This window comes from Limanda limanda, chromosome 16, assembly GCF_963576545.1.
Source record: "Limanda limanda chromosome 16, fLimLim1.1, whole genome shotgun sequence".
NCBI lineage: Eukaryota > Metazoa > Chordata > Actinopteri > Pleuronectiformes > Pleuronectidae > Limanda > Limanda limanda.
In genome coordinates this window covers 5,246,783-5,274,509 of record NC_083651.1, presented here as the reverse complement: position 1 = coordinate 5,274,509, position 27,727 = coordinate 5,246,783, and the positions used below count along the sequence as shown (strand labels likewise).

The window sequence follows — 27,727 nt, the reverse complement described above, 5'->3', positions numbered from 1 at the left end:
TGAGGAAACTGATGGTTTGATCTGTTGAGTCCGAGTTCTAAAATTATGAAAGATGGAACCAGGGCCGGGTCTAGGCAGGGGCAAGAGGGAGCCTGGCCCCCTCAAATAAATGTTGTGCCCCCTCAAACTAAATCCCAATTTATAATAATAATAATATAATAAAGCGCAATGCCCCCTCAAGATTTGTGGCTGCCCCCTCATACATGCCTGTCTAGACCCGGCCCTGGATGGAAACATCATTTACTTCTGAGGGTTTTCAGTAAATTAAATGAGAAACGAATGAAGATGTTTAAGTGTTTTTTTGTGTATTGATTTGTCTCTCTTTCCCTTTTTGAGAAACTGAACTGCCACAAAGCAAATGGATTATTCTGAATTAAAGTTTAATAGGGGAGATCGGTGCCTCTGTATTTTAAGAGATTTATAATGCATATATTTTACTGGACAAGGGATGATGACATGGATCCACAGCAGTTCAGACACGTTCTCATCTCACGTTTTCACAGCAGGGGAGAACATGACTCAACATAATCCCACCATAAGTAAATGTTCCCCATCAGGAACATACTGGCCCGACAGCTTGTTGTATCACTGGGGTAACGACTGGGAGGCACCACAGCAAATATTGTTCCCTGATGGGTGAAGCTCGAGTTAACAACGGTAAACGAAACGCAGGCATCGCCGACAGAGTCGGGTTGAATTGAGACCGGAGAAGTCTTCTCTGTGGAAAAGTGCTTTTCAGTAACTGATCCAGAAGTTTAATAAGCAGACGCTACAGGGAGAAAGAGGAGGTGCAGAGTTGATCCGGGGGGTGTGTGCAGAGCTGGCAATGGTATTTATCTTTGAATGATTCTCCCAATTAAAAGACTTGGAAAGTGAAGCGATCCATAAATACACGGACGGGTTTTCAGACGCCCGGGGCTCTGTAATCGAGAAGGATTTATTTATAAAACTGCTCTGTCACTGCAAATGCAATAAGGCGGCATAATTGATGTCAGGCAGATAAAGACTTGGAGACAGGTCCAAAAAGGGGCCGGCTCTTCAGAGGATTCTTCTGTCTCGTTAACATCGTGAAGCTTTCAACGAGTTCAGCAGAGTCAGAGCTTGTTAACCCTGTGGGCTCGTTTCAGAATCTGCTACTGGAAGAATGCGAGAGTAATGTAGTAATGTGGTTTCAACCCAGTGAATAAAAGTGTTTACCACTGTGATTTCTGAATAAGACTCATTGTAGTAACTAACCTGTGAACGCCACAGGATCCTCTGTGGTGTTTCAGTGACTGATCAGACCTGATGAAAGAACATGGTCAAAGAACATGAAATATTGCGAATCATTTTTTTCAGATGAGATCATTGTTTTTGACCTGGTGTGTCATCCACAGTGAGTTTATGTGAAGTTGCATGAGTGCAAAAGGTGAAGATGAGACTAACAAAATAGTTCATTAAAAGACGACTTACTCTTTAATCCAATATCATCCTTTTTAGTTTCATCGAATATTATACTTGAATAAAACTACACTCAGTTCTTTGAGTGCGAAGACTTGTGTTAAACGTGTTTCATTGTTAAAAGCAATAGTGTTGAATCCTTTGTTATTGAAAACCAGTGGATCAAAAGAATATGAACATAAGTTTAATTAAAAAGAAAACTTTTTTGTATGAAAAGCTTAGAAGAAAAAACTCTGCCAGTTTTTATACCGGGTGATTATTATTGTTCCTTCAACTATGATTTGCCGGCTTTGTTTTGGTTTTGCTAGCCGTAATTATATTATATATGTATATATTTCTTTGTTATGTGAACCAGGCCTGTGGGTACAGAGACAGTTTTGTTACCCAGCGAAGTTGGTACGACCACTAAAACTTCATTGATGAGCACATCTGGAAGTTGTGGCCTCTTAGTTCCCTCAGAATCCAGCAGAGCCTCTTCAACATTAATGTCTGTGTTCTGTCTTGTTGATGTGTCAGCAGCTTTATACTTGGGGAAGAGGCTCTGGGGCTTGTCCCTCCTTTTTTTATTTTCCCTTATGTTATGTTTTTTGGGGTTTTATTAAAAACACGATTTCTCATTATTCACTTGATTTTCTCCTCTGGTTCCTCAGGACTTGGGGCCGATTGGACCGGACAGGAACTGGAAGGGCATCGGCATCTCTCTGCTGGTTATTCTGCTGGTTCTCTCTCTCATTGGACTGTCCATTGTTCTGCTGTCAAGAAGTAAGGTTCCCATTTATATTGACTCCTAGAATAATGATGACCTTTATGATCTATGTTTTTGATTTGCCCTGTGAGTATCCCTCTGACAGTGAACAGTATTAAATGCATTTTCTTCTTCCTGCAGATGAAGGTGTCAAACCCTCTGGTTCCCAGTTGACAGTCGATGACCTGTTTCACCGGAACTTCCAAATACACGACCCTGATGCAAAGTGGATTAGTGGTGAGTTAGAAACCTGGCTTCAAATCGCCTCAAACTAATTGTTGATCACATAATATGTATCAAAAAATCATCGAATCTTCCACCTGTAAAGACACATGTGTCATCTTCAGTATTTGTAATCTGCTCCTACATCGTTCTGCTCTGACAGCTGATAGTTTGCTCGTGTTCATCCAGTTACAAACTCTTCCTCTACACTCTTCACTGTTGTTGTTGAGTCTGGATGTTTTCTCCTGAACAATCACGTCACCACTTTGCTCTGTTTCTATTTTCACAGTAACTTTCATTTTGCTGTTTTGATTGGAATCAAAATCTAATGGGTGTGAATGATTTTTTCTTGAGAAACTCTGCAAAAGCTGCAACTCTGATTCATTTCATTTGAATATGATAGTTTCATCAGCATCTGATGAGATGGCAGATAATTACCCAATCAACGCTCACAGCTGTGTTCCACACTGGGTTTGCACGCAGGTACAGTCTCTGTTGAATGTTTATTGATTTCCTGTTCCACTCGGAGGGAGCGGAGCCGACACAACAGCTGATTTATTATCACACCGTGAAGTTGAGGAGAATAACTGTGTCTGAAATGTGATGGTTGATTCCTGCTCACCACTGGATTCCAGTCTCCTCCATGTTCTCTGGGCTGGAGAGCTTCCTCACAAACAGGCCCCAGTCAGTTTGAATGGCGTCACCCCCCCCCCTCCACCCTGGTGGCCCCAGCAGTCTGTGAGTTTTCTTCCAGTGTCACCCGGACTAACGGAGTCAACAGCAGCGTCACATGGGATTTCCTTTCATTATTGTTTTAACCAAATCACTGACGGACTCAGACTCTTGTAATCACGGTTGAAACGACTCATCACCTTTATCCTCAGAGTTTTTCCTGATGGGACCGTGACCCAGTTTCACAATTACTTTTGCTGTAAAATGTTTTATGCAACCGTTGATTTGATACATGCACAGAATATAAAACAATACCCGGTTTGTTTCACTGCAGGGAAGAGTTTTTCTAAATGACAAAAGCCTTTGGAGGATTCTCTCGCCTGTTGAATACGAGCAATTCATCCGTCTTTCATCTTTATTTTCCCGTCACACTCGAGTGTTTTGAGTGTTAGCGAGTGCACAGCCTCATTGGCTGAGAGTGATGCCTCGGAGCTCATTCATTGACATCTACATGAGATGGGGACTTCACAATGATTTAGACCTGTCACATGAGGTAATGGGATTCAGTCCTGTCTGGACTGGTGGGTGTGGGGGGGTTTGATTTAGACCAGAGTTATTGCAGAAGCTCCTGTCGTTGATTCCACTGAATCTCACTAGTTCTCTGAGGCAGATGCTCCTGAAGGAGTTTGTGTTCCTGCTGTTGTTGGTCTCTCCTCTCTCCTGTCAGATCCGTGTTCCTCTCCTGGGGAAACTTAACGTCCAACTCATAAAACCCCCCCATGAATCTCAGAGTTGTTCTGTCTGCACATTATCATCTTAAGAAAATGGTTTCCAGTGGAGGAACCAAGGAATCTAAGGAATGGAGCATCCAGCCTTTCTGTGTCGCTGATTCATGTATTTGTCTATTTTAACCTTATTAAATGCACTTCATCACATTCAAATCCATTGATTCTGGACATTTATGTGTCCGTCCAATAGGAAAGGAGATCATCTTTCAGAACTGGGACGGAGATGTTTTGAAAACGTCTTTAAAGAGCAATGAAACACAACTCCTGCTGAAAAACTCCACATTTGTAAGTATTGAGTCAAATAAAATGTTTATTTAAGGAAAATAACAATTATTCAAGTATTTTTCTCATCAAGTTTTAATGCGTCATCGTTTTAATGGTAAACAGCTTTGCCGGTGTACTGACCTGGTGGAGGTTGACTCAAGATTGTAATGTTTTATAATGATTTCAGGTTGTCAGTGTGTTGGTTGTTGGGTCTGTGTGTGTGTGTGTCTGTGTGTGTGTGTGTGTGTGTGGGTGTGTGTGTGTGTGTGTGTGTGTGTGTGTGTGTGTGTGTGTGTGTGTGTGTGTGTGTGTGTGTGTGTGTGTGTGTGTGTGTGTGTGTGTATGTGTGTGTACCTCCGATGATTTCTTAGTTTTGCAGAACAAATCTTCACCATGTCTGTTCCTCTTCCCACAGGCAACTTTTAAGGCCTCAAGGTTTTCAGTGTCTCCTGATCTCAACTATGTTCTTCTGGGATATGATGTCAAGCAGGTAAGCTCTTAATACTATGATACACTATGGTAACAGCAGTGTGGGTCAAAGCTGTGTGTGTGCGTTGTGGCCATAAATGACTCAGCAGGAGTCTGGCGACTTTCCTTCATAACTCTCCTCACGATAAAGTCAGACACCGTTTGGTGACCAATGGGAATAAATTATTATTATAGTGGCATTTAAATGTCAGGTAGTGGAGAGACGTGAAAGAGAGAGATAGAGAGAGAAATTGTTTCATTCTGTCTGTGGACCTACATGGTCGACAACTGTCTCTTGTGAGCATTGGTTAAGTTTAGAGTATAAAGCATGATAACCACAACAAAACATAACACAATGAATGGATGCATATTTGTCCTTGACCTGATTTCTCCTGATTCTCTGCTGTCATGCATCAAAGGGTAAAGAAGTAAGGTTTGTCTGCTTCATTACTCACTGTGCTGCCTACGCAACAAAACCTCAACTTATTGTTCGGGAAACAGTTCAAACAACGAGCAAACACTCGAGAGGAGGGACATGGGGGAGAGAGGAGAGAGTTGGGGTCACCAGGAACACTGTTGTCAATACAGTTATGAAGATAGTGGCTTTGTCCCAATTGCCCGAACATCTTGTTCGAGGTCTTTATCTCTTTTTGAAAACTGATTCACGGCCGGCGTACAATGAATCCTGGAGCAGCTCGGCCTGTAGAGGGAGCCGCCATTGTTCAGGGATTGAAGGTCGAATCTGTCAGCCAAAACTGAGGAGCCTTCAAGGTGCAGAAACCCGGTCAGACCACTGTGTCACAGCACCTGAAGGACAGGGACACTGACTGGGACTTAGCTGTAAGGACATTATTAATGATCGCAGCACCAGTTAATAGAAGCAGTTATGATAATAATAAAAGATGATGAATAGTGGGCTACTAATAATTATAACAATATAATAGTCTCTGCAGTAGTAGTGTCAGATCTGGACGCTGCAGATTTTGAGTCAGAGAGAGAGAGAGAGAGAGAGAGAGAGAGAGAGAGAGAGAGAGAGAGAGAGAGAGCCCAGTGCATCATGGGAGTTCCCTCAGCACTCTAGGTCTATAACAGTATAACGATGGGATGGTTCAGGGCTCTGCTGATTGCAACAAAGCTAATTACTCTTCATGCCAAATCCTTTCCAAAGTTATTTTTTACTCAACAAGCTCATTTGGCTTCTGCTGACAGAGCTGTGGCTTCACTCAGTGCTTTAGAGAGAATATCATGACTGAATGTTATGGATACCAATTCAAAGCAGTTGTTCCCTTTTTCATTCGGGTTCATTTCATCAACAAGCAGCTTTTATAGTTAAAGGACACATATGTATTTCAGCTTCATGTTTTCAATGGAAGGTTGTGTGTGTGATGAAAGTGTATTTGTGTTGACATTTGTACATAATTTCTGAAAAAGGAGAAAACCAGACAAATGCAAACACGACGCTAATCAGGGGTGGTGAATAATTAGCGAAGCTCGTAAATGTGCTGAATCAATAACTCAGAGCAAGTGATTTGTTGGATATTATTTAATTTATTCCGTTTAATTTAAACATCAAGATAAACAAAATATAATAATGTTAATCTTTATACACTCTGAAAGGACAGACACTGGCCTGTAAGTCCAGTCCATCACAAACGTTACACATTCCAAACGCGTTTTGACAATATTCAGCAGAACAGATAAAGTACACAAATTAAATGGACAGAGCCATTAACCACGGCCCCACTCACACGTGGTGATCTCCTTTCCAATGAATCTGATTAAATCCCTAATCCCACAGCACACAGTGGAATCTGTCCCTGACACTGACGGAAGCATCACCACCTCCCACAAGGACCAGTGTTCAGCTACAGGCGGATTCAGGTGAACACTGTGGCGATGCTGTAGAAATAAGAATCTAATGCTGGACACACACAGATCATTGTGATGTTTCCCCAACCAGTCGCACTAAAGACTGATTCTATCAAAGAGGTAATTTGCAATGAATTATCCCCTTAACCACACTCATTTGGTAGAAGTAAAAGAAATGATGAGAACATTATAAGAAGTTCCACATCCACAGATCCCTCTCTGTCTGCTGTACAGATCATTGATGACTAAGCGTTTTTTTACCCATTCCCAGTAAAACATCGTAGTTATGCTGGTGTGAACTGTGGCCCAGTTGAGACTCAGCGTTTCTTTTAATCCCTAATCGGTCCAAACATGTCTTTAGAAAAAGGCAGATATCACCGAACAAAGAGCGCAGTGTGGTGCTCAGCGTCTCCAGGTGTGTGTCACACGAGGGGTTTACAGAGCATGAGGATGGAATTGGGGGGGGCGGGGGGCAAGGATTGACTATTATCATCTCCAGAACAATCTCTCCTCTCAGCCTGCTGCTCGGCTGCAGAGCCACGGAAACATTTCCACTATTTCAGCTGTTCCATTGTCGAGAGGAGATTCTGCCGGTGGAGCAGTTTTCCTCCTCGTGCGTCTCTGATAGAATTCAAATGACTGGAATGAATCAAATGCTGATTGTGGTGAAGAGATGTTTTTATTGGAGCCTCTTCCAATTACAAAATGTTTCACTGAGTTTGCAAACAAGTGATAATAAAGGATTAAGTTCTTCAGCTGCTGGAGCAACATGTCCACCCCAGAGGCCACGCTGCTATCAGGAATAAACATACAGCAAATTAACTCTTGTTGATGTTTATCATGAAGTCATGAATATTACTATAAAATAGTGTCTGTTGTTAAAAATAAACGGTTATTGGACATTTTGCTCCTCCGCCATTTCAGAAAATCACACCAGAGTAATAACTTCATCTGTGGATGCAGAATCCTTTTTTGTTAAGTTTTCTGTGCTGCTCATGGTCAGCGACAAAGAGTCTGAATATTCTGTTTGCTGCACAAGACATTTTATATATTTCTTTCAGGGCTTTGGATGTTGTCCTCAAACACAAGCAGTCTGAGTAAATAACTTGAGTTGAGCTGTAAACAAACTGAAGCCCGACTCAACAAAAGCAACACAACACAAATCGAGCGGCTGAGCTTCTTCTAATCCTGTGTTGTCGAAGTGACGCTGCCAACTTTCTTGCCGTTTGCATTTTCTTTAAATATTTATGTTCGTCGTTGTCCACAGTGGGAAATAATACCTTGGGAAATCTGCAACAGCCAATCAAAGAGCAGCCTCAGGTCACATGGTTGCAAAAACTTTCAGGACCCACATTCACTTCCATTTGGACACGTGATGTATTCAATACAAATACATCTTGAATAAACAGTGCCCTCTAGTTGTAGGTTGGGGTTAGTCATTGACATGCAGGTCTTTACTCGCTGCAGCTGAATTACTGCAGGTTACTGTTGTTTCAGAAGGAAAGCTTGTGATTTGCAACAGCTCAGCTTGCTAGGAACGAGCAAAGCACTAGAATGATACGTTTCAGCTCCAAATTCGCCTTAGCTATGAAAACAGCTGTTCTTTGCATCGCTATCATTTTCAAAATTATGTGTTTTGGCAGCTTTTAGGCACTGGTACCATTTTATAAGTATGTATTTTGGTCTGGTTTTGGAAAATGAAACCAAACCAGCAGCAGATGTAACAGAGGAGTTGGTAACTTTCTATCATTTCCTCCTTTTGATATAGGTTGTTTTTCGATCCATCAGAACATTGTTCTCGATCTCTACCAGTTTCTTCTCGTGGCTGTTTTTCTCCGGCCTCTCTTTTTTTTATGGTTTTGTGCTGAAACCTCTGAAGTTCATGAATTATTCTCTTGTTCATTGATAAGAAAACATGTCCTCCTACTTCTTGGAGTCTTCTTCACTTTCTCTGCAGCCGTTATTTATTAACTGCTCATGGACAAGAGCTGCTTGTTTGCAATGTTCTAGTTTTTCCGAGTGCAGCTCGTGAAGAAGTTTTCTTCTTCATGTTGCTTCTCTCTCAGTCGCTCTGTATTCCTTGACTGAGGAAGCTTCTGCACAAAGAGCAGGCAGAGGTCACCGTAGGTCACTGTTTCATATGTTTATCTGTCGCCCAGAATGTGTGCAGCTGCTTAATTCCCATCAGCGGTAGCCATAGCAACCGTGGTCAGCGCATGGCCCCTTATTGACGGGGACATTACCCAGCGCCTGGAAGCCGGAGGAAGAGATGTGAAACTTACTGAAAGAAAACTGAAGAAACTCCCTCACACCAATTTATATGTCCTCAACGATTGTGACAAATCAAATACATTTGACATTTCCATGTTTTAAAACTCCTTGTATGCGGCTGTAAGTGTCTACGTGATCATTTCCAAACTCCACGGATTCAGTGGATCTAATTCTCTGAAGTTGAGCGGATTCCATGTGCATCTGTGGGAAATCTTCAAAACGAAAACTTAGCATGGATGTAGCCTCAGTTCCAGTTTAACAACCTACTGGGAAAAACAAGTATACAATACAAAAAGATTAGTGTTTTGTGATTAAAGCAGGTTTCCGTGTTTCCACCTGCACACCTCCAGCCCTCTGCTCCACAGCTCCCATCGCTTCTCTGCTCCAAACAGACTGGGAGCTGGGATTTTTCGTGTTATGTTTTTCATGCACTTAGTTACAAACAGGGACGGGAACACAGCTCATTTATCACAGCTGGCTTTCCAGTCCCTCTGCCCAATAATAGGGAAATAGCTAGTTGCAAACCACATGACTCGGTTGCTCCTGGTTCCGTCCTGCGATGTGACGCCACCGAGACTCGTCGGGGGTGCAGAGCAGCGAGCTGGTTTGATAATGAGCTGTGTGAGCTCGATGGGATGGAGAGAGCAGAGCGTTAACGGCTCCGTCTCCTCCCGAGCTGGACGGAGCAGATGTGTTCATCATCAAAGTGACAGCCGTAATCTATGGAGAGTAATGGCTCGCCCCGGCACCACTGTCTCCAGTTGTCTTATGAATTTATCATAATCACGCTGGCTCTCTCTCTGCTGCACTATACTGCTGCGTCGAAAGGTTTCCATGCATCTTATTCAGATGTGTGTATGGTCAGCAGCCTCCTGTGCACATTGTCCAGGACTTCACTCGTGTGCTTACGACAGGAGGAATCCTCCAGTGGCTGATTATTATTGTGTCTGTACAGAGGAACTGGTTTCAACGCATGTTAATGACGTTGTAGTGGGAAAATAAGCAGAGTGCACCAATTAGGCCCATCATCAGCTGATGATCTCTGAGAGTAAACACTTTTAATGAGACTCAATCTGCTTTGTGAGAATTTTCGCAATGAGATTGTTTAAAAATGTCTCGAAACAAATCATAACTAATTTAGAGATGAAGATCTGTCCCAATAAGTTCCCATTAGAACAAGTGTCTCTACAGTTAATTCTTCACTGGTTTGTTTCACTGCTGCTGTTAAAAAAGCTTTTATTTTTTAAATCCTCACTTCAGTTTTGAGTAATGAAAAGGGTAATGAATAATCTTCTTCCTAACAATAAACCAAAGAAATGTGTTAACTTTATTTTGTAAAAACATTTTCTAAAGGGCTTTTCTATAAATTAATTATTCTGCTACATATATTGATTTGATCACATAATCAAACCAGTCTTAAGATATATATATTTATATCTATATATCTATAGATTTATATATAGATATATAGACAGACGACTTTATAAATCCCCGGAGTCATTAATTTCCCATAGCAGCTTTCCAGTGAAGAAAGTATTGAAATGCAAAAATACCAAACACAGAAATACAAATTGTTAAGTGCTGAAGTTAGCGAGCGTTAAATAAGGTGCAGTATAAAAAGCGCAAAGTATAAATGTGTTACTATGATTAATATCAGTCCAGTGCAGTGGTCTCAGGTCCGGTGGAGACAGAGGAGTTGAAACGACGCATGAAGGCAACACAATTATTTCACAGTTTTTCACTGTTATTTAAGAGGCCATTATTAATAGTAATATACATTCTAGCACAATGTGTTCACACTCAGATAATCTGCTTGTGCTCGAGCATCATAATACCAATTTGCTACGGTGCAAGTGCACTTGACTTCTATCGGGAACGGGAGATGACACTAATGGTGTAAACCAAACCAAATTAGACACATCCTAATTTAATTTGTTTTCAAGCCTGTCGGCATCATTTTCTGTCTAAAGTCAACAATGCACCAACAGTGCAACTCTTCTTCAGACCAACACATGTCAGGGTTGGGTTAGAGGCAGATGGACCCAGGATGCAGAGTTTAAACAAAAAGTGTCCCTTTAAAACACATGTGTTATTTCATGTATAAAAACTGACTCCTCCGTCACCACGGGGTCCATTTTCATTGCTACGCCGATGACACACAGGTCTACATCTCCTCTAAACCGACCGCTGCCATCCCTCCTACCTCCCTCATCACCTGCCTTGATGACATCCGGGGAAGCAGGAACTTCCTAAAGCTAAACGGCTCCAAATCCACAATCGCCAAATCCCAACACAGCCCTGCTCCACCCATCATCGTCGACGGATTCCCTGTACCCTTCTCCCCTCAAGTCAAGAGCTTCGGCGTCATTCTGGACTGCACCCTTTCATTCGCACCCCATTTTCAAAACATCACCCGGACTGCATTCTTCCACCTCCGCAACATCTCCAGACTCCGCCCATCACTGACCCAGTCCAGCACCGAAATCCTGGTCCACTCGTTTGTCACATCCCGCATCGACTACTGCAATGCCCTTCTCACCGGACTCCCCACCAAACTCATCAACAGACTCATTCAGAACTCGGCCGCCCGGAATCATCACCTGCACCAAATCATCGGATCACATCACTCCTGTACTCATCCGACTCCACCGGCTCCCTGTACAACACCGCATCGACTACAAAAACCTACTTCTCACCTATAAAGCTCTCCACAATCTAGCCCCCACTTAGCTCTACGACCTCCTTCAGGAATACACTCCCTCCCGCACCCTCCGCTCATCCTCTTCTGGACTGCTAACCATCCCCACATCTCGCCTCAGTAGCCTGGGTGCCCGAGCCTTCAGCTGCTCAGCACCCAGGCTCTGGAACTCCCTCCCCGGGCGGCTGTGGCTGAGGGGTAGAGTGGTCGTCCTCCAACCTGAAGGTCGGCGGTTCGATCCCCAGTCTGAACCATCTGCATGCCGAAGTGTCCTTGGGCAAGATGCTGAACCCTCAATAGCCCCCCATAGAATAACAAAGTGCTGCAAGTAGATGCACTGTATGAATGTGTGTGTGAATGGGTGAATGTGAAACTGTACTGTAAAGCGCTTTGAGTGGTCTTCATCAGACTAGAAAGGCGCTATATAAATACAAATCCATTTACCAATCCATTCCCCCCACACAGAAGACAATCAGACTCCATCACATCATTCAAGTCTCAACTCAAAACTCACCTGTTCAAACTGGCTTACTCTCTATAACTGGACCCTGTGCACTTCACTTGTTTTTATGTTGATGTTCTGTTTTAATGTTGTCTCTATCTTTCATGCTTTTATCTTTTATCCTGTATTATTTTATTGTAAGGTGACCTTGGGTGACTTGAAAGGCGCCTCCAAATAAAAATGTATTATTATTATTATTATTATTATTATAACTATATTTAGAAAACAGAACATTCTTAAGTCTTTTGTCATTTCCTACACAAACACTACATCTGTTGGTTTTACTCTTCCAAGCTTCTGTTTAAATAACAGTCACAGTTCTCATGCGAGAGAAATACCAACCAAGTGTCAGGATCAAACTGCAAACACCAGCAAAGTGCTTCTAAGATGTAAGAAACAAACACTATAGGAACTATTTACAAGTGCCGTGTAGGCGCAGTCTGCTGGGAACACCACCAACCACCCCCCCACCACCACCACCACCACCATCCAACACATCACCACCACCCTCCTCTCTCATGCGTCACCCTGTGGTGACAGCCTTATCAAGGAGTCATCACAGAGCTGTCAGCAAGGGGGGGGCGTCCGCTGAATGATGTTGACGTCTCTGTTTCGAGAAAAGAAGAAAAGAAGAGACGTGGAGATACAGTTCACGATCTACAGTGAAGAGTTCTGTCCAAATCAGGAGTGACGGTTTCGTAGTGAGGCGCCGAGCAGATTCCATCCTGTGCACGACTGATCTTCTGCTGAGGGGAATGGAAACGCTCGACTGTATTTATCATATCCCTCTGGGGGGGGGGGTGGTGGTTTCAGGTACTGAGCCATCATCAAATTGAATCCTGAAACAAAAGCAGTGAGAGCGGATGTTCCTCCGACACTTCAGCGCACACAAATTGGGCGGAAATTTAACATGAGGCTCGATAGAATGAAAATGATCTTCTTATTGCATATAAAATTAAATGTAGAAATGATATTCACATCCGATACTGAAAGCATCTACTCTTTTTTTTTTTTCATTCTTTGCAACCCAGCCTCCTGCCGGATTTCTTTTTAAGGGGCCAAGTGTTCAGTGCATCGTATTTTAATAATATTTTCCCTTTGAATAAATTTGAATTAATATAAAATACATTTATCCTAACTATCTAAATGATTTCCTTTTACGTCCTGATTATCAATAAGTTGTGAAATCAACAGTTATGTGTTCTAATGACCCTGAACCAGTTCCTTCTTGTGTTGGTGTCCAGGTCTACCAGCACTCGTTCCTGGCTTCATACCTCGTCTACAACCTGTACACACGGTGAGAAGAACAACAAATAAGATCAATCATTTAACATCATGGTCAGAATCCAGTGGCTGTGGCTGGTTCATGATATACAAACTAAAGATGTTGCTTTGTGTTCTTGCGTCAGAGAGGTGCGGGAGCTGAATCCTCCAGAGGTCTCCGACTCAGTCCTCCAGTTCGCCTCATGGGGGGTTCGGGGTCAACAGCTGGTGAGTCGGGCACTTGGGTAAATAACGGTCGTGAACACATGAAGAGTAAGAGGCAGCAGCATCTTCTCCTCCACAGACACAAGAATCTGGACCATATTTCTCCTTCTCTTAACAAATATTGTGGTTTTTCAGCTCCGGGTTCAGCAGCAATATGCAGAATATTAATGTGACTTAAGACTCTGTGATTAAATCCTGCATCTAGAAGCATGAATGATAATGCAGGAGAAATGTCCTGATAATATCAACTGTGATTTGAAGCATCTGCCTGAAAGCTGTTTGAGGCTTTTTAGTCAAATAATCAATCTCATAACTTGATCTAAAATCAGTAAAAACATCGACACAAAACACTGAGCAGCCAATTGTTCAACAACTTATTTGATCACTTCATAATTTCAGTGAATTTTAAACAAAACATGAATATCTAATTGTCTGCACTGTCTGTTTTAATTCATTGCAATTTGATTGTTTGTGGGTTTCAAAACAAAGTGATTTTAATTCTTCAAGTGTGTGTAACAGAATAAACACTTAATTGGTTTATTGAGAAAGTAATTTGCAGATTCCTTCACAATGAGAAGGAAACGTCCTCGATGTGGATTTCATTTAGATTCTCGTCGTTTTCCATGAAGAGGCCTCGCTGCAGAACGCTGAGAATCAATGTTTATTGTCTTGTGTTTAATGTATAATTCATTCCTCTGAGGTAAAGTCCAATCAAAGGCAGTTTCTCTCCTGAAAGAAAAACAAACTAGCGGAGCAGTTGCTGGAAAACGACTTTCCTCGAGTATTGTGTGCAGAATTATCAGTCCATTATTGTCTCCAGTGCAGACAAGGAAAGCAATTAACCATTTGATAGCATATTTATCTGGTTTCCTCAGTATTTATACCTGCCCCCCCGGTGGAGCCTGGCTCGGTGAAGCCCTTCAGCAGAGGGCCACCACCGGTGCTAGCTAATAACAAGTATCATTAATCATGAGCTGCATATATATTTGTGTTATCGTGAGCCGCTGCCTTATTATTTTTATCGCTGAGTGTTTTCTCTCTGTGATCACGTCACCGGGCTTTTCTCTGTTTGGTCACCAGAGACGTTCTGAAACAAGAGTTACTTCAAGGAAACTGTGTAAAAAGGTGGCAGCAGTGCAACGACTTCTCATGTAACTTGTGAATTCATGACTTCATAAGTCAGATACGGTAATAATATTCATTTGGATTAAAAAGAAATGGGTCAGGTCTCCACACATGCTGAGCCGCTGGTTCACCTGCAGTGCTTTGTTCACAATGTTCCAGCTCAGGAAACTGTCAGATGAATTCATGTAATCCTGGACAGGTTAACTAAAATATTATTTCACATATTTCCAATTATCTGGGCTGATTATAACAATTTTATGATAATGAATCACGATTACATGTAATCTTTTATCCCTGTGAACACTCTCTACAAAGCAATGTGTGCAATTATTTTTGGTTCATTTTTTCAAATGAAATCCTACTTTATATTTTCTGTCTTTTCAGATCTATATATTTGAGAACAACATTTACTACCAGACGGATGTTCAGAGCAGCTCGTGGAGACTCACGTCCTCGGGACAGGAAGGGATCGTCTTCAATGGGATCGCAGACTGGTTGTACGAGGGTAAGAGAGAGACGCCACTGGTTCACACACTGGTTCACATCACCTCACACACCTTTCAAAAGAAACACCCACCAAAACTTAAACATCTGAGTTGAGGAGATAAGTGGTCGATGCTGTTTGTTGTATTTTACCTGCATAGCAGATGAATTGTGATGGACCTGGTGATTAACTCCTCCAATCAGATTAAATACTTGACTGCAAAACAAATGCACTGATGCTAAAACCGACACTCTGACATGGTGGAACCTTTGTATCAGTTCTGTATGGAACCTGCACTCGGGTTGGGTATCGATCGGGTTCGTTATGAAGCTAAATCAATACCTTTAAAACGGTCGCGTTGCCTAAATGATGCAGAAACTTTACATAAAACAAAGGTTGACGATAAGAGCAGGTATTTAGTTTTTAGCCAAGGCAAATCGGAGGAGGAAACTCGACACAAAAACAGTTCAAAGTAAACTATGTCTATGTATATATTATGTAATAACAGCTTCTTCATCAGTCTTCACTGGGTCCAGGGCCGACCACACTGATGTGATCATCGTCACTCGAGCAAACATTAGATCCTCCCTCTACCTTCACATGTTTATCCGTGCGTTGCCGGCAGTTATTTTACGTTTTTTCATTTTCCTCCTTTTCCTTCTTCTGTTCTCAGTTTGCTGGCAGAAGGCAAACATCATGGCTATTGCTCAGACATTTGCTGCATGCTCGGGTGTTGGGAACCTTTCACGTGAAATGCAGCCACACGTTCGACTGTTAGGATTTAGTCTCTTTGTTGACATGTTGACTCATGTTTGAGGTATATCCTGTTTGTGTATGGAACCAGGTTTCGGTACCCAACCCTGACCTGCAGACTCAATCCTCAGGTGCATTCAGTGCAGCACCAACAATCAACTAAACATGTAATTGGGATGATTGTTGTTGTCCAATCACAGCTCTCGTCAAACTAGGATCTAAGAGAAGCTGCAGGAGCATCTCCTCTGTGATGGCTGTCACTCTCCTGGCCCAGATCTTTCCTGATTTGTCTCTTCTTGTCTTTCCAGAGGAGGTGCTCCACACTCAGGCTTCTCACTGGTGGTCCCCTGATGGGACCAGACTGGCCTACCTCACCATCAACGACTCCCTGGTTCCCAACATGCTCCTGCCTCGCTTCACAGGAGCCCTCTACCCTCGAGGGAAGGAATACCCCTACCCAAAGGTAATCATAGTACAGACAGTAAACCCAAGTCTCATCTCCTCTCTCTGTCACTGGAGCAGAACTAGAAATGATGAGCAGCATTTACAATCTGCCAGCTCCCTCCAAAAGCCTCACAACCTGACAGTATCTAAACCTCCATTGTATCAAACCAGTCCTATGAATAATACAACTGAAGGTTAGTCAAACCTTTGTTCAATTCACGCTTACCTGCTTCCTGTGAAGAGGGAACTTTGTAGGGAGCCGTGGGGGGAGAAGGAACGTGAAATGCTTCGGTGAGGTAAGCGAACACGACTCCATTCCCTTGATGAGGATGGTTAGCACATCGGATGAGTCTCAGATGAGGGAACGGTTGTGGAAAAGTGGTGGAATGAGGGTCATGAGGGAGAGGGCAATCTCATTTGTTGGCTCAGACTCATCCCGGGGGGGAAGTCTAATTAATGAAGCGCTGCTCTCGCTCTCAGGCTCACCTACGGGGGGGGGGGGAAGAACTGATTCTGCAGCAGCTAAAGGGAAGACAACCCCGGGGATTGAACTACCGGCCTCTTGGTCAGCTGATTACCCGTTCTACCTCCCCTCCGCCAGTCACATGACCGGCCTCTTAGAGCAGACAGCTGGGCCGGTCACATGGCAACAGCTCAATAAATTGAGAGATGATTTTTCAGGAAATCATCAGAGCTGTGCAATGAGGTCAAATCTCAAATCTGAAGCCAGACGCAGATCTATTATTCAGATGATAGAATGATCTGTTTGTGAGTAATTGTGACCCAGATAAATAATAGTGCACACATACTGTAAATGTATTCTACAGAATGGGAGCCACTGTTAGAGGCAGCGTAGGAACATCCACTGCACAGCTTGATATTTACAGAACGTAAAAAGCCACTTCAGCTGTCGTCTGCTCCACATGAAACATCTCAAACACGCTGACAGTGCACATTTGTTCGGTGCTACTGAAAGCTACAAGAAGTGCGAGGTCAAAGACCTACAGCTCTGTCTCAGTGGTGCTGCTGATAGGTCATGATATTCATGCCTGGGTCAGTAATACACAGCAGAGAAGTAAACAATAACAGGTTGAAGGACGGGTCTAAACTCAGCATATTCCATCGTCCTATAACAAACAAACAAACCATCACTTTAAAGTACATATCTATTGCGTGATCTGGATGACGGATCCCTTCTCTGTGATATCAGTTTCACGTATTGTCTCTGGCTTCCTGGCTGGAGTATACGTCAGTAAAGTAAGAAAAGCTCCGAGCTCAGATTATATACCTGTCAAGTGAAATGAGGCCCGTGCCGTCAGCAGACAGAGGAAACAGCAGCGGAGAGTTATTGGGATAAGCTGTTATACCTCCACACGAGCAGAAAGTGAAGGATTGCAGAAGACGTATAATAACCGATCCTAATAAGAGCAGGAGCGCCGGAGAGACGCTGTCACAGAGGTGACAGGTGGCTCTGCGTCCCGGAGATCTCCCGTCTCATGTCGACTAATGAGCCGTGTTTCTGAGGGAGGCTGAGGAGAGGAGAGATGAGTGACTCGCCCCGGGGCCGGCCCAGTAAACATCAACACAGTTTGTTCTCCACTTGTTTTATACTCTCATTATATTCCTTGTTAAAGTCCGACTGACGCTGGACAGTTTGCTGGCAAATAAAAATAGAAAAACAAGCGCGATGTGCTGCTCAGTGCTTTCTGTCGTTGCTGCAGTGCATCATGGGTATGATATCAGATTCGATTAAACCAATGTGTGATTGTCTACATTTGTGTTGTTTTTCCCACAGATGGGTCAAATCAATCCGACTGTCAGACTCTACGTGGTCACTCTGGACGGCAGCTCCCTGACCACTGAGCTGAGGCCTCCGGACAGTTTGGAAAAGAGGTACTTACTGTATGAAGGTTAATTTAGATAATGATAATATGTTGTTGGTTTTATATTTTCAATTGTTTCCATCTATGTGTTTGTACTAGTGAGTTCTACATCACCATGGTGACGTGGGTGACACGGGAGAGGCTGAGCGTGCGCTGGGTGAATCGAGCTCAGAACATGTCCGTTCTCTCCCTGTGTGATGTCACCACGGCCGAATGCACCAAGGTAAGAACTCAACGGTTCTTCTTCTAAAATCACAAGTTAATATACAGACATTTTATGGAGTAACTCGATCTCTCTAATGCAGAAACATGTGATGACATCAGAGAAGTGGCTTGATCGCCAGGTGAGTGTTTCGACCTTGCAGGACCAATTTATTTTTGTATTTCCAAGCAGTTTAACCTGATTTTAGCCCTGAATCAGTTTCCTCTAATTCATTTTAGACTCATGTAAGTCTAAGTTATAAAAATATCTTTAACAAAGTTATGTCTGTTTGTTATCGTCTGATCAGATGTTTTGATTTTGCTCTACTTTAACAGTCACTTGTTTCAAGCTTAAAATTCCAGTTGAGATATTGCACAGAGGTAGAGTGTTGTTCTCAAATAATTTAATTTTATGATGTATAAAAATGTATTTGTCATTGTTTCTCCTTTCCCAGAATGAGGAGCCGGTATTTTCCAGAGACGTCTCAACATTCTTCATCACGATGCCTTTGAAACATGGCGACAGAGGGACGTTCAGCCACATCACCATGATCTCCAACCACGTAAACTCCCTCCCACTTATTCATAATGCGTATGATGTAATCTGGAAGTCTCCTCATTCTGAAATATATTTCCTGCAACACGAGAGAATTAGAACATTCATTAAGTGAAGGAGAGTGTTTTAAATTCGGGGAGTGTGCCAGGTTAAAAAATAAAAGACTCAACAGCGGTGTGGCCCTTACAGAGCATGTAGGTCATGTGAGGTCATGTTAACACGACTTCTCTGGTGTTCTGTGTCTATCCTTCAGTCTGAGGGTCAAGAGGTCAACCTCCGCCACCTCACCTCAGGAAGCTGGGAGGTCTCTCACATCCTGGCCTACGACGAGACCAGCAACTCAGTGTGAGTGACTGACTGTGTGTATGTGTACAGTTACACACAAACTATAAGAACTAACTGGTTCACTTTATGTTTTACAGTTATTTTCTAAGCACAGAGGAAGGATCAGCACAGCGGCAATTGTACAGGTACCGTCAATTCAATACAGAAGCAATATATATAATATTAATTAGGGCTGGGCAAGTTAACTCATTTTAATCGAGTTAACTCAAGTGATGAGTTAACAGCAACAGACTTTCACAAAATAAAAGCCTGACTTTCACAATAAAACAATAAATAATCAAACCTGAGTTAATGCGAGATAAAATAATTAATCGAGTTAACTCATCACTTGAGTTAACTCGATTGAAACGAGTTAACTTGCCCAGCCCTAATATTAATATATATATAAAGCTCCCCACATACATCCATAAAATGTTTGTGTCTGAAGTAGAGAGCATGTTTCAACCATTTTTAGCCAAACGTCAACGTATAATAGCTTTCTAAACATCCAACTGTTTTGATTTACTCCAGAAACAATTTGTCAGATGATGTAAAACCTGTGAAATCAACCCCCCCCACCCCCACCCCCCCACCCCCAACAGGGTCTCCACTGTGGATCCGCTCCGTAAAGAATGCCTCAGCTGCTCGCTCTTCAGATCAAAGTGCAGCTACTACGACGCCGCTCTCAGCCCGGACCGCCGCCATGTGCTCCTCAACTGCAGAGGTAACCCCCCCCCATCCCCCCACCCCCCCATGAGCAACACAGCAGGTTCACTGAGAGGATATAACGTGTTTGAGGCAACGCCAAAAACGTTAGAGAGCTGCACAGGCTCGGGTGAATCACATTTCTGACTCTTTAATCGAGGGTCAGACACCATCTTGGCTCTGAAATGAATCATGTGATCATCATTGCAGCAATAATCTTCTGTTTTTAATCTTTAATTTAATCTTTTTAAGACAAAAATGGTCAAACAGAACTTAACTGTTACAGAGAAACCTACATGCCTCGTGTCACATCAGAGTATGTGCAACATAAAAACCCTGCTGCCTTTACATCTCATAAACTTCACGACTGCCATTAGTTTTAAAACACTTTTCCGATCAGACAATCAAATATATAATAAAATTGTATTGCCTGATCTAAAACTCTTTTTCCACAGGTCCTGGAATACCTCAATCATCTCTCCACAAACTCAATGATATGAACAGTAAGTGCACTGGCACACCTGACCCAGTTTACTATGTAGATTTACAAACTTACACTCTATTGCATCAAGCATGATTTTTTAAAATTCTGTGTGGGTAGAAGCTGGATTTCTCATTTTTTGGTTTGAGGGCCTGAATCGATCGACTGATATTTAGAGATGAAGTCAGTAACTTGTGGTGATTAACACAACATTCATTGAGGGAGATTAACATTGGACACATGGATGAATTAAAGATGAACTTATTCCTTACTCCAGTGAGATAAACCATCAAGCAGATAGTTATTAATCATCTCTCATCAAATCACCACATGTTTGACCTTTAAAGGATGATCTGTTACAGTTTCATGATACATGTGATCATGTCTGTTTGTATAACTTTATTATTTGTCACTTTGTCCTTTAACAGAATACAAGATTTTTGAAAAGAACACAGTATTACAACAGTCACTGGCAAACAGGACGTTACCCAAGTGGGAGAGAAGAACCGTTCAAATCAACGACTTTGGTAAGACACTAAAACTATGATGAGCTACAGAATTTTGCATTATGGTTTGTGATAATTCTTGTTGTTCTCCACCTTGTGTGTAACAGTGGTTCCCAAAGTGTTCAGCTGTATTTATTTATAACCAATATATCTTCTGTCTTTAGGATGAATATACTGCAGCTGGGAAATCAGGTTTTTCTAATCCTCTCTGTAGATTAACTGTTTTTCTCTTTGTATCATTTGTTTTATAACAATCCAAACTGTAAACTGTATGAATGAAGTGGTTTCCAGCAGGCGTGCTGTTCCCATGACCCACTGTGTTTATTTTGGGTATTTTCCTGAAGCCTGTCAGATCTGAATCCTCCAGAGGTCACAGAGCACACTGAGCAGAGGTCAGAGGCAGCTGGACTTGGCAGAGCAGCCTCACAGGCATCTTGACACTTGTTTAAAAGTCCTCATCTTGAATCTTAAACTCCTTTATTAGCTGATACTCACTGCTCCTGCGCTGACAGTTCTGCTCTGACATCGTTGCTCCGCATGTTTCACACCACTTAACATCTCGAGCAACGATCCCAAGACTCTTTATTTCAACTGCACATCACTGTGAATCACTCACATCAGGAAATAGATGCCAGGCAGGAAGCATCTTACAGAGTCTGCAGCTCTACTGAACTCTTGAATCATGATGACCTGAGCTTTAATGTACAAACAAGGTTGGATGATGCTCAACATCAGCATCATCCTGCAATCTGGACTGAATATTGATCTGTGAGACAGAATCATGTGAAGCAGGAAACAGTAGTTTGGATAAACAACACGGTGAGTCTCCTGTTTGTCCTCAGATCTTCGTCTGGAGTTGATTGTCCCTGTAGATCTGGATGAAGAGAAGGAGTACCCACTTGTGTTGGTTCTGTAAGTAGCTTCAGATACTTTTCTCCTTAGTAGAAGCATTTTTCAATCACATTTGCTAAGTTACATGTTCCATTTAGATCAAGCCGATATTAATTGTTGTATCCTGTACCCTTTCCCAGGGACAGCGCCCCCGGTGGTCAGGCGGTGAGCGAGCGCTTCTCTCTGGGCTGGGAGTCGGTGCTGGTCAGCTCGGACAAAGTGATCGTGGCTCGTCTGGACGGCCGAGGCAGCGGCTCCCAGGGTCAGAGGGTTCTCCACCAGGTGCACATGGGCCTGGGAACTGTGGACGTCCAGGACCAGATCACAGCTCTGGAGTAAGTGGTTTCTACCTGAATGTGATCCAGTGGATTCTGGACCAGGTTAACAAACTGATTTGCAGTTAGCCTCTTTTTATTTCCTTCGTTTATGGTCATTATCAATAATTAAAACCAAATAACAAACCATGATAACCATTTAGTCATAAATATATAGATTTGGGATCACGTTGTTCTTCATATACAGTTTATTGTGTTTCTGGATGTGTGTTTTTGCACTGGTATCCATTACTATTGCCTTATTCACAAATTAATTAAGCTGCTAGGAAAGATTTAACCAACCTAATAGTAAATAATTCATTTTAAAGTGAATATTTTCCAATTTGCAGACTTCAGGATCCCACACGCGTTATTTTAATGTGATTCCTTTTTCTAAAGCTCAAACTATAAAATATTCATAATTTGACATTTGACATTATGCCTTTAGGATCTGCTTGTTTTCCATCTAATAATGATTCACACTAAAATGTGTTGTGTTGTGATGTGTTGCTTCACATACCAGAAACTAAATACTAAAGCACAGCACAAGGACAGGTTCTATTCATTTCTTTCTTTTACAGAGCCTCCACCCCAACCCCCCCCCCCCCTTCCTTTCGTGAATCCATTAGTTTGTATTTAATTATTTCAGCCTTCATGATAAATAATGAATAACACCATTAACAACTTGTTTTATAATCCTTGTGATGTTTCCATTAATACCAGTTCTATAACAGAAAAAGCTTTTTGATTTCTGTATATTCTCCAGGCACCTGATCAGGCTGCCTTATATCGATGGAAACAGAGTTGGAGTTTATGGAAAGGTAATGCACAGCCCCCCCGCCCTGCAGCTGATATATTAAGACATGAAGTTGAACCTGTTTCTGGAGGGGCAGTGATGTTCTTTCTTCTCCAGGCGTACGGAGGCTTCTTGTCCTCGCTCCTGCTGCTGACCCACAGCTCCAGGTTCAAGTGCGGCATCGCTGTGGCTCCGATCACCAACTGGAGACTCTATGGTGAGAGCCACACACACCAGTGGAATACTAACAGACCATCAGCATCACAGTGATATAGATCTGATTTAAGATGGATCGCTTAAACAATCTCAAGAAGGCAAATAAACAGCAGAGCACCGTGAGTCATCAGCGTTGTTTTAAAGTCCAATGTTAAAGTGAAGAAGACTGAAAAAACATTGGAAATGTTGTAATGAATAAACAATGTGTGATAAAACAGAGACGCTGACCTTTACTCTCAACATCTCCCCATTGACTGATGTGTTTTTCATCCCAACAAAGGATCGGCCTTCACAGAGAAATACTTTGTCTCTCGGCTGCCAGAGGATCACGAACACCAGGTACGAGGGAGTCTCAAGGTTTTCTAGAGTAAACAGCTATGAACAGGTTTGACCTCTGACCTCTCACTGCGCTGCTGGGATTCAAAGCACACTCATGTTTGACAGTTTATTATGGGTCAATATTAGTTTATTAGTTTTATCTTTGCAAAACAGCAATCTAAATACATTATCACCGCTGTTTAACAGCAAAGTAACAGTTTGTAATGTATGTGATCAGTAGATGTGTTTAAACCTGACAACAGAACCAGCAGCAGGGACGTGCACAGACATTTTGGGGCTCCAGGGAAAAAAAGGGCACTTCTCATAAGTATGGCTTTAAAAAAGTGTTGAGAACAAAAGTTAAATATAGTAGAACATCTCTGACTTACTAAATAATCTTTTTTTATACACTCACATGACTAGAGACACCAAGTTATTTCAATTACAATTATAAAATTCCCTTAAGTCACATTTGAGGGTAGAAACTAAAGTCTAATCTAATCTCTCGACCTGATATTTAGATTTTTCATTCAATCAGTATATTTAATTGACAGGGAAGCTTTGCACAAACAGGAATATAATATTAATGTATTTAATGTGTGCACATTCCTGTTTACCTTCGGGATCTAAATCCATTTCACATACATTTGGGTCATTCTCTCACACACCTTTTATTCACAGCAGACTTTTTGATTTGTCTTTACAGGTAAAGAATAATTAATAACATAACAATGGCTGCGTTCCATTAAGGTATATGGTGTTGTTCTTGCCAGCTCGTGGGCATTGGCTTACTGAGACAGGTGAATGGAAGCGAGCCACTGGTGATTAATTACATCCAGGCTTTTCCTGTAACCAGTGGAGACGTCTGCTGTGAAAACGTCCATTGCAACGACAAAGCTTCTAATTATAGCAGCAGATTGCAACGACTCGCACCTTTGACTACAGCCTCTTCTCCATAGCAACACTATGTAGTGGGGCTTATAGGTGTTCTGTAAATGACTTCTTAGAAACTATTTCTTAGAAATTGAAATCTATCGAGAAGCCTGACGATTCCATCTAAAGACCACACACACACTCCGGAGGCTTCTTTTCACCTCCACTCCAAACAGCAACAATTCACTTTGCTCCGCCTCATTTAACGTTCACGGTTGTTTGCGCCGCTCCTCCACCTGATGGATGTGTGTGCTGCACTTTCCACAAAACACCGGAGAAACAGTTAAAGCTCCATTTTAAGGTACAGGAAATAGGATCCGGTGCAATAAATCCAAATAGATTAGAGATAAAGCCCATTATGGTCTTTAACTTCTCTTTTACCGCTGATTTCACTGTGTGTAGATGTTGAAACTGATCTTGAACTTCCCCTCGTCTAACTTCAGTCTTTATTAGTTGGTGGAAATAAACTTTATTTCCCAGCTACATGTTTAAAGAAGGGTAACACTACTGCTTCTTCTCCGGAACAGATTTCCTCTGTGCTCAACAACATCACATTCCTGAGTCCAGTGAACTTCCTCATCATCCACGGCACAGCAGATGGTGAGTATACAGGTGTGATGCAGGTGTGGAGATGTATACTGGGCTTCATTGGCATGGAAACCATTATCCAGGCCAGCTTCTGATCCTGAGTCAGGTCTGAAGTTAACCTGTGGAAACGGCCTTGTGAGACGGAGGATGACAGGAGCATCAGAAACAACAGATCACAAACTGTGACGGTTTAACGATGAATCTATTGTTATCGTCTCTTTCAGCCACTGTTCATTTCCAACATTCTGCTGAGCTGGTCAAACTACTGGCTGCATCCAACGTGAACTACACCCTCCAGGTGAGTGCTGACATTTCTAATGTCTGAGTTCATATCATTTGTCCTTAGATTTATTGTATTTCGAACAGAAGTACCGACAAGATCTGTACCATAGAGTTTAAAAAGTGTCCCCATGAAAATACACTATGCAGTTGATTTGACTCAAACTTACATTCCCTTTCCAAACAATGAAAATTTTCCCAAGTACATTGAATCTGGGACTGAAAACAGTCCCTAACAAGTGCTTGTTTTCCTTCTGTCTGAGTCACATCAGCCACAAGCCACAGGGACTGTGTTAAGACATTAATGACCTTTAATGAAAAAGAGCACACAGCACTGTCAGGAAATTGGTTTTGACTATTCTACAGCATTCGTTGACAAAAAGAAAGACAAACATCACCAGATGTATTCTTCTTACTGGAACTTTCCTTGTCTTCTTGTGACTCTCAGGCGTCTAAATGAACCACATTCTTAATAAAACACATTCTACATGAAGAACAAATTAAAAAAGTCAATTAAACCCGTCTTTGCTTTTGATTCTCCGCCGCCCCAGATCTTCCCGGACGAAGGACACAACCTTGCGTCAGTCGGGAGCCGACACTACCTGCTGAGCTCCGTGCTCAGCTTCTTCAGGCGCTGCCTCGAGGAGGAGGAAGAGGTTTCTGTCCCTCAGACATCCAAAGAAGACGACTAGCCCCTGGGACCCCCTGGGACCCCCTGCTGTGAGACAGTGAGAGGCTGAAGGGCTGCTCCCTGTCAAAGTGCTCCCAGGAATAAGTAGCATTCTATTCACTTGCATGGTGACTCCAGGGTTAGGACGGTCATTTGAAAGGATTGTAGTATTGCTGTAATCTAACGCTTCAGGTTATAATGATTATATGTAACATGTACTGAGTACAGAAGTCAGGGTATCAAAGAAACGTGTATTTTTACATTTAAGAGAACAATTTTCACTGACTACTTTAATCTACTGTGACTATTTCTATGTAGCCTACTGAGGGAAGCAAGTTCACTTAATACCAACATTTTGAGATCATATCAACGAATGGTTTATTGCAGGTGCCTTTACCTCATCACAGTCGTTATGTTCACACTGTTCACTCACATCACGTCTGTAATATCATCAGCTCTGAGGATCACCAGAGAAAACACATCTTCAGCTTCACTTTCCTGCTTAGATAAGAATTAAAAAAACTATTTATATATGGTTTTGATCACATTCAGGTTTAAAGAACTATTCTGTGAAACTTCAGACAATAGGATTTGTGTCTCAAGGAAGGAAGGGAGGGTTTCACGTCACCTGTCTGGAGCATGTGTGTGTGCGTGTGTGTGTGTTTTCTTTAACCGCACTGCAGTTTTAATAACAGCCACAATTGCCTGTTTTTACCATTAAATTTGATGTAACAATCCCACATTAGTTCCTTCAGGAGTTGTGTTTGTCCTTTTGTTGTCAGCTCGGTGTGACTTAACTTATGTCTAGCAATGTTTTTGTCAGTCTGAAAGTTGCATATCCAGAAGTCCTGTCTAGGAACTAATATGATATAAAACAGATTGTTGTACTGTCATATGAATCTAATACAGGTCCTGCTAATCTCTTTATAGATTGTATTTAGTCACATTTGTACAAACTGGCACAATTAAAGAATGTTTGAATAAACTCTTAGCATTTCATGTTGTACCCATAGATGAACAAAAAACTATGACTATGGATTATTTTGATACTGAAGAAAACCTCAAACTCTTTTTTGGAACTTCTGGTTCTTTATCCTGAACATGAACATCAGAGACAGTGAAATCCTCCGGGAGCCTCACCCACACTGACTGATTTCACTTTTTGTTTCATGTCTCTGTGTTTAAAGGTTTGACTGAGTTACAATCCCAAGAAAGAATGAAGGAATCCATGTTTTGTCACACACACAGTATTTAACCCCACATCTATTTAACCCTTTAGTATGAACGTGTTGTTTAAACTGCTAGCTGTAGAACTGTTAGATGTCTCCTGCTCTTTTCTATACTTTATGTTCACTCAAGATGGAGTTTTTGCAATAATATTTATTCTTTTGAGTATTTTTGAAAGGATGAATTCCACAATATGTTAATATGTAGTGTTTAAAATTGAATTATGAAATGGAGAACTGTGAAATAATACTTTTCTCTGCTGTACAGTGGTTCATAACCAGTGTCCTGTTGTAATGTTTATCATCGTATCCTCCATATGATCACAGCTCATTCTCTGACCACGATCCTCTGCTGCTCACACTTCTGCATGACATCTACATACCTGGTAAAAGATGAAATAAACAGTTGTAATAACAGCCTCTTGTTGTTTGTTCTTGATTCAACATCTTCTTTCATATCCACAGGTACATGTTAGCTTCTCTATCACGAGGGAGGAAACCTTGTGGCAGACGGATTGTTTTGTTGCCTCTAGCTTTTCATTTAAATGTCACATTATATTTACTCTGCTGGGATGTGTTAGTGCTTCTGAGTACAACTGTCATTACT

General features: G+C 42.0%; 1 protein-coding gene across 1 annotated transcript; it reads left to right on the top strand.

The window, feature by feature from the left end:
* Positions 1-632: 632 nt before the first annotated feature.
* On the top strand, positions 633-25,916 carry LOC133022042 (inactive dipeptidyl peptidase 10-like). The gene is made up of 26 exons (XM_061089058.1): positions 633-686; positions 2,091-2,202; positions 2,327-2,422; positions 4,058-4,152; positions 4,547-4,621; positions 13,184-13,236; positions 13,349-13,430; positions 14,937-15,057; positions 16,098-16,252; positions 18,029-18,126; positions 18,216-18,339; positions 18,422-18,460; positions 18,773-18,880; positions 19,127-19,218; positions 19,296-19,343; positions 19,800-19,921; positions 20,358-20,405; positions 20,812-20,910; positions 21,732-21,801; positions 21,921-22,115; positions 22,861-22,915; positions 23,008-23,107; positions 23,387-23,445; positions 24,885-24,957; positions 25,170-25,243; positions 25,776-25,916. The coding sequence occupies exons 1-26, from the start codon at positions 633-635 to the stop codon at positions 25,914-25,916; spliced, it is 2,388 nt and encodes a 795-aa protein (XP_060945041.1).
* Positions 25,917-27,727: the final 1,811 nt, after the last annotated feature.

Coding starts and splice junctions, on each gene's coding strand:
- LOC133022042 (XM_061089058.1), top strand. CDS start 633: ATGGGTGAAGCTCGAGTTAACAACGGTAAACGAAACGCAGGCATCGCC. Junction 21,802..21,920: donor TACCCACTTGTGTTGGTTCT/GTAAGTAGCTTC, acceptor ACCCTTTCCCAG/GGACAGCGCCCCCGGTGGTC. Junction 24,958..25,169: donor CATCCACGGCACAGCAGATG/GTGAGTATACAG, acceptor CGTCTCTTTCAG/CCACTGTTCATTTCCAACAT.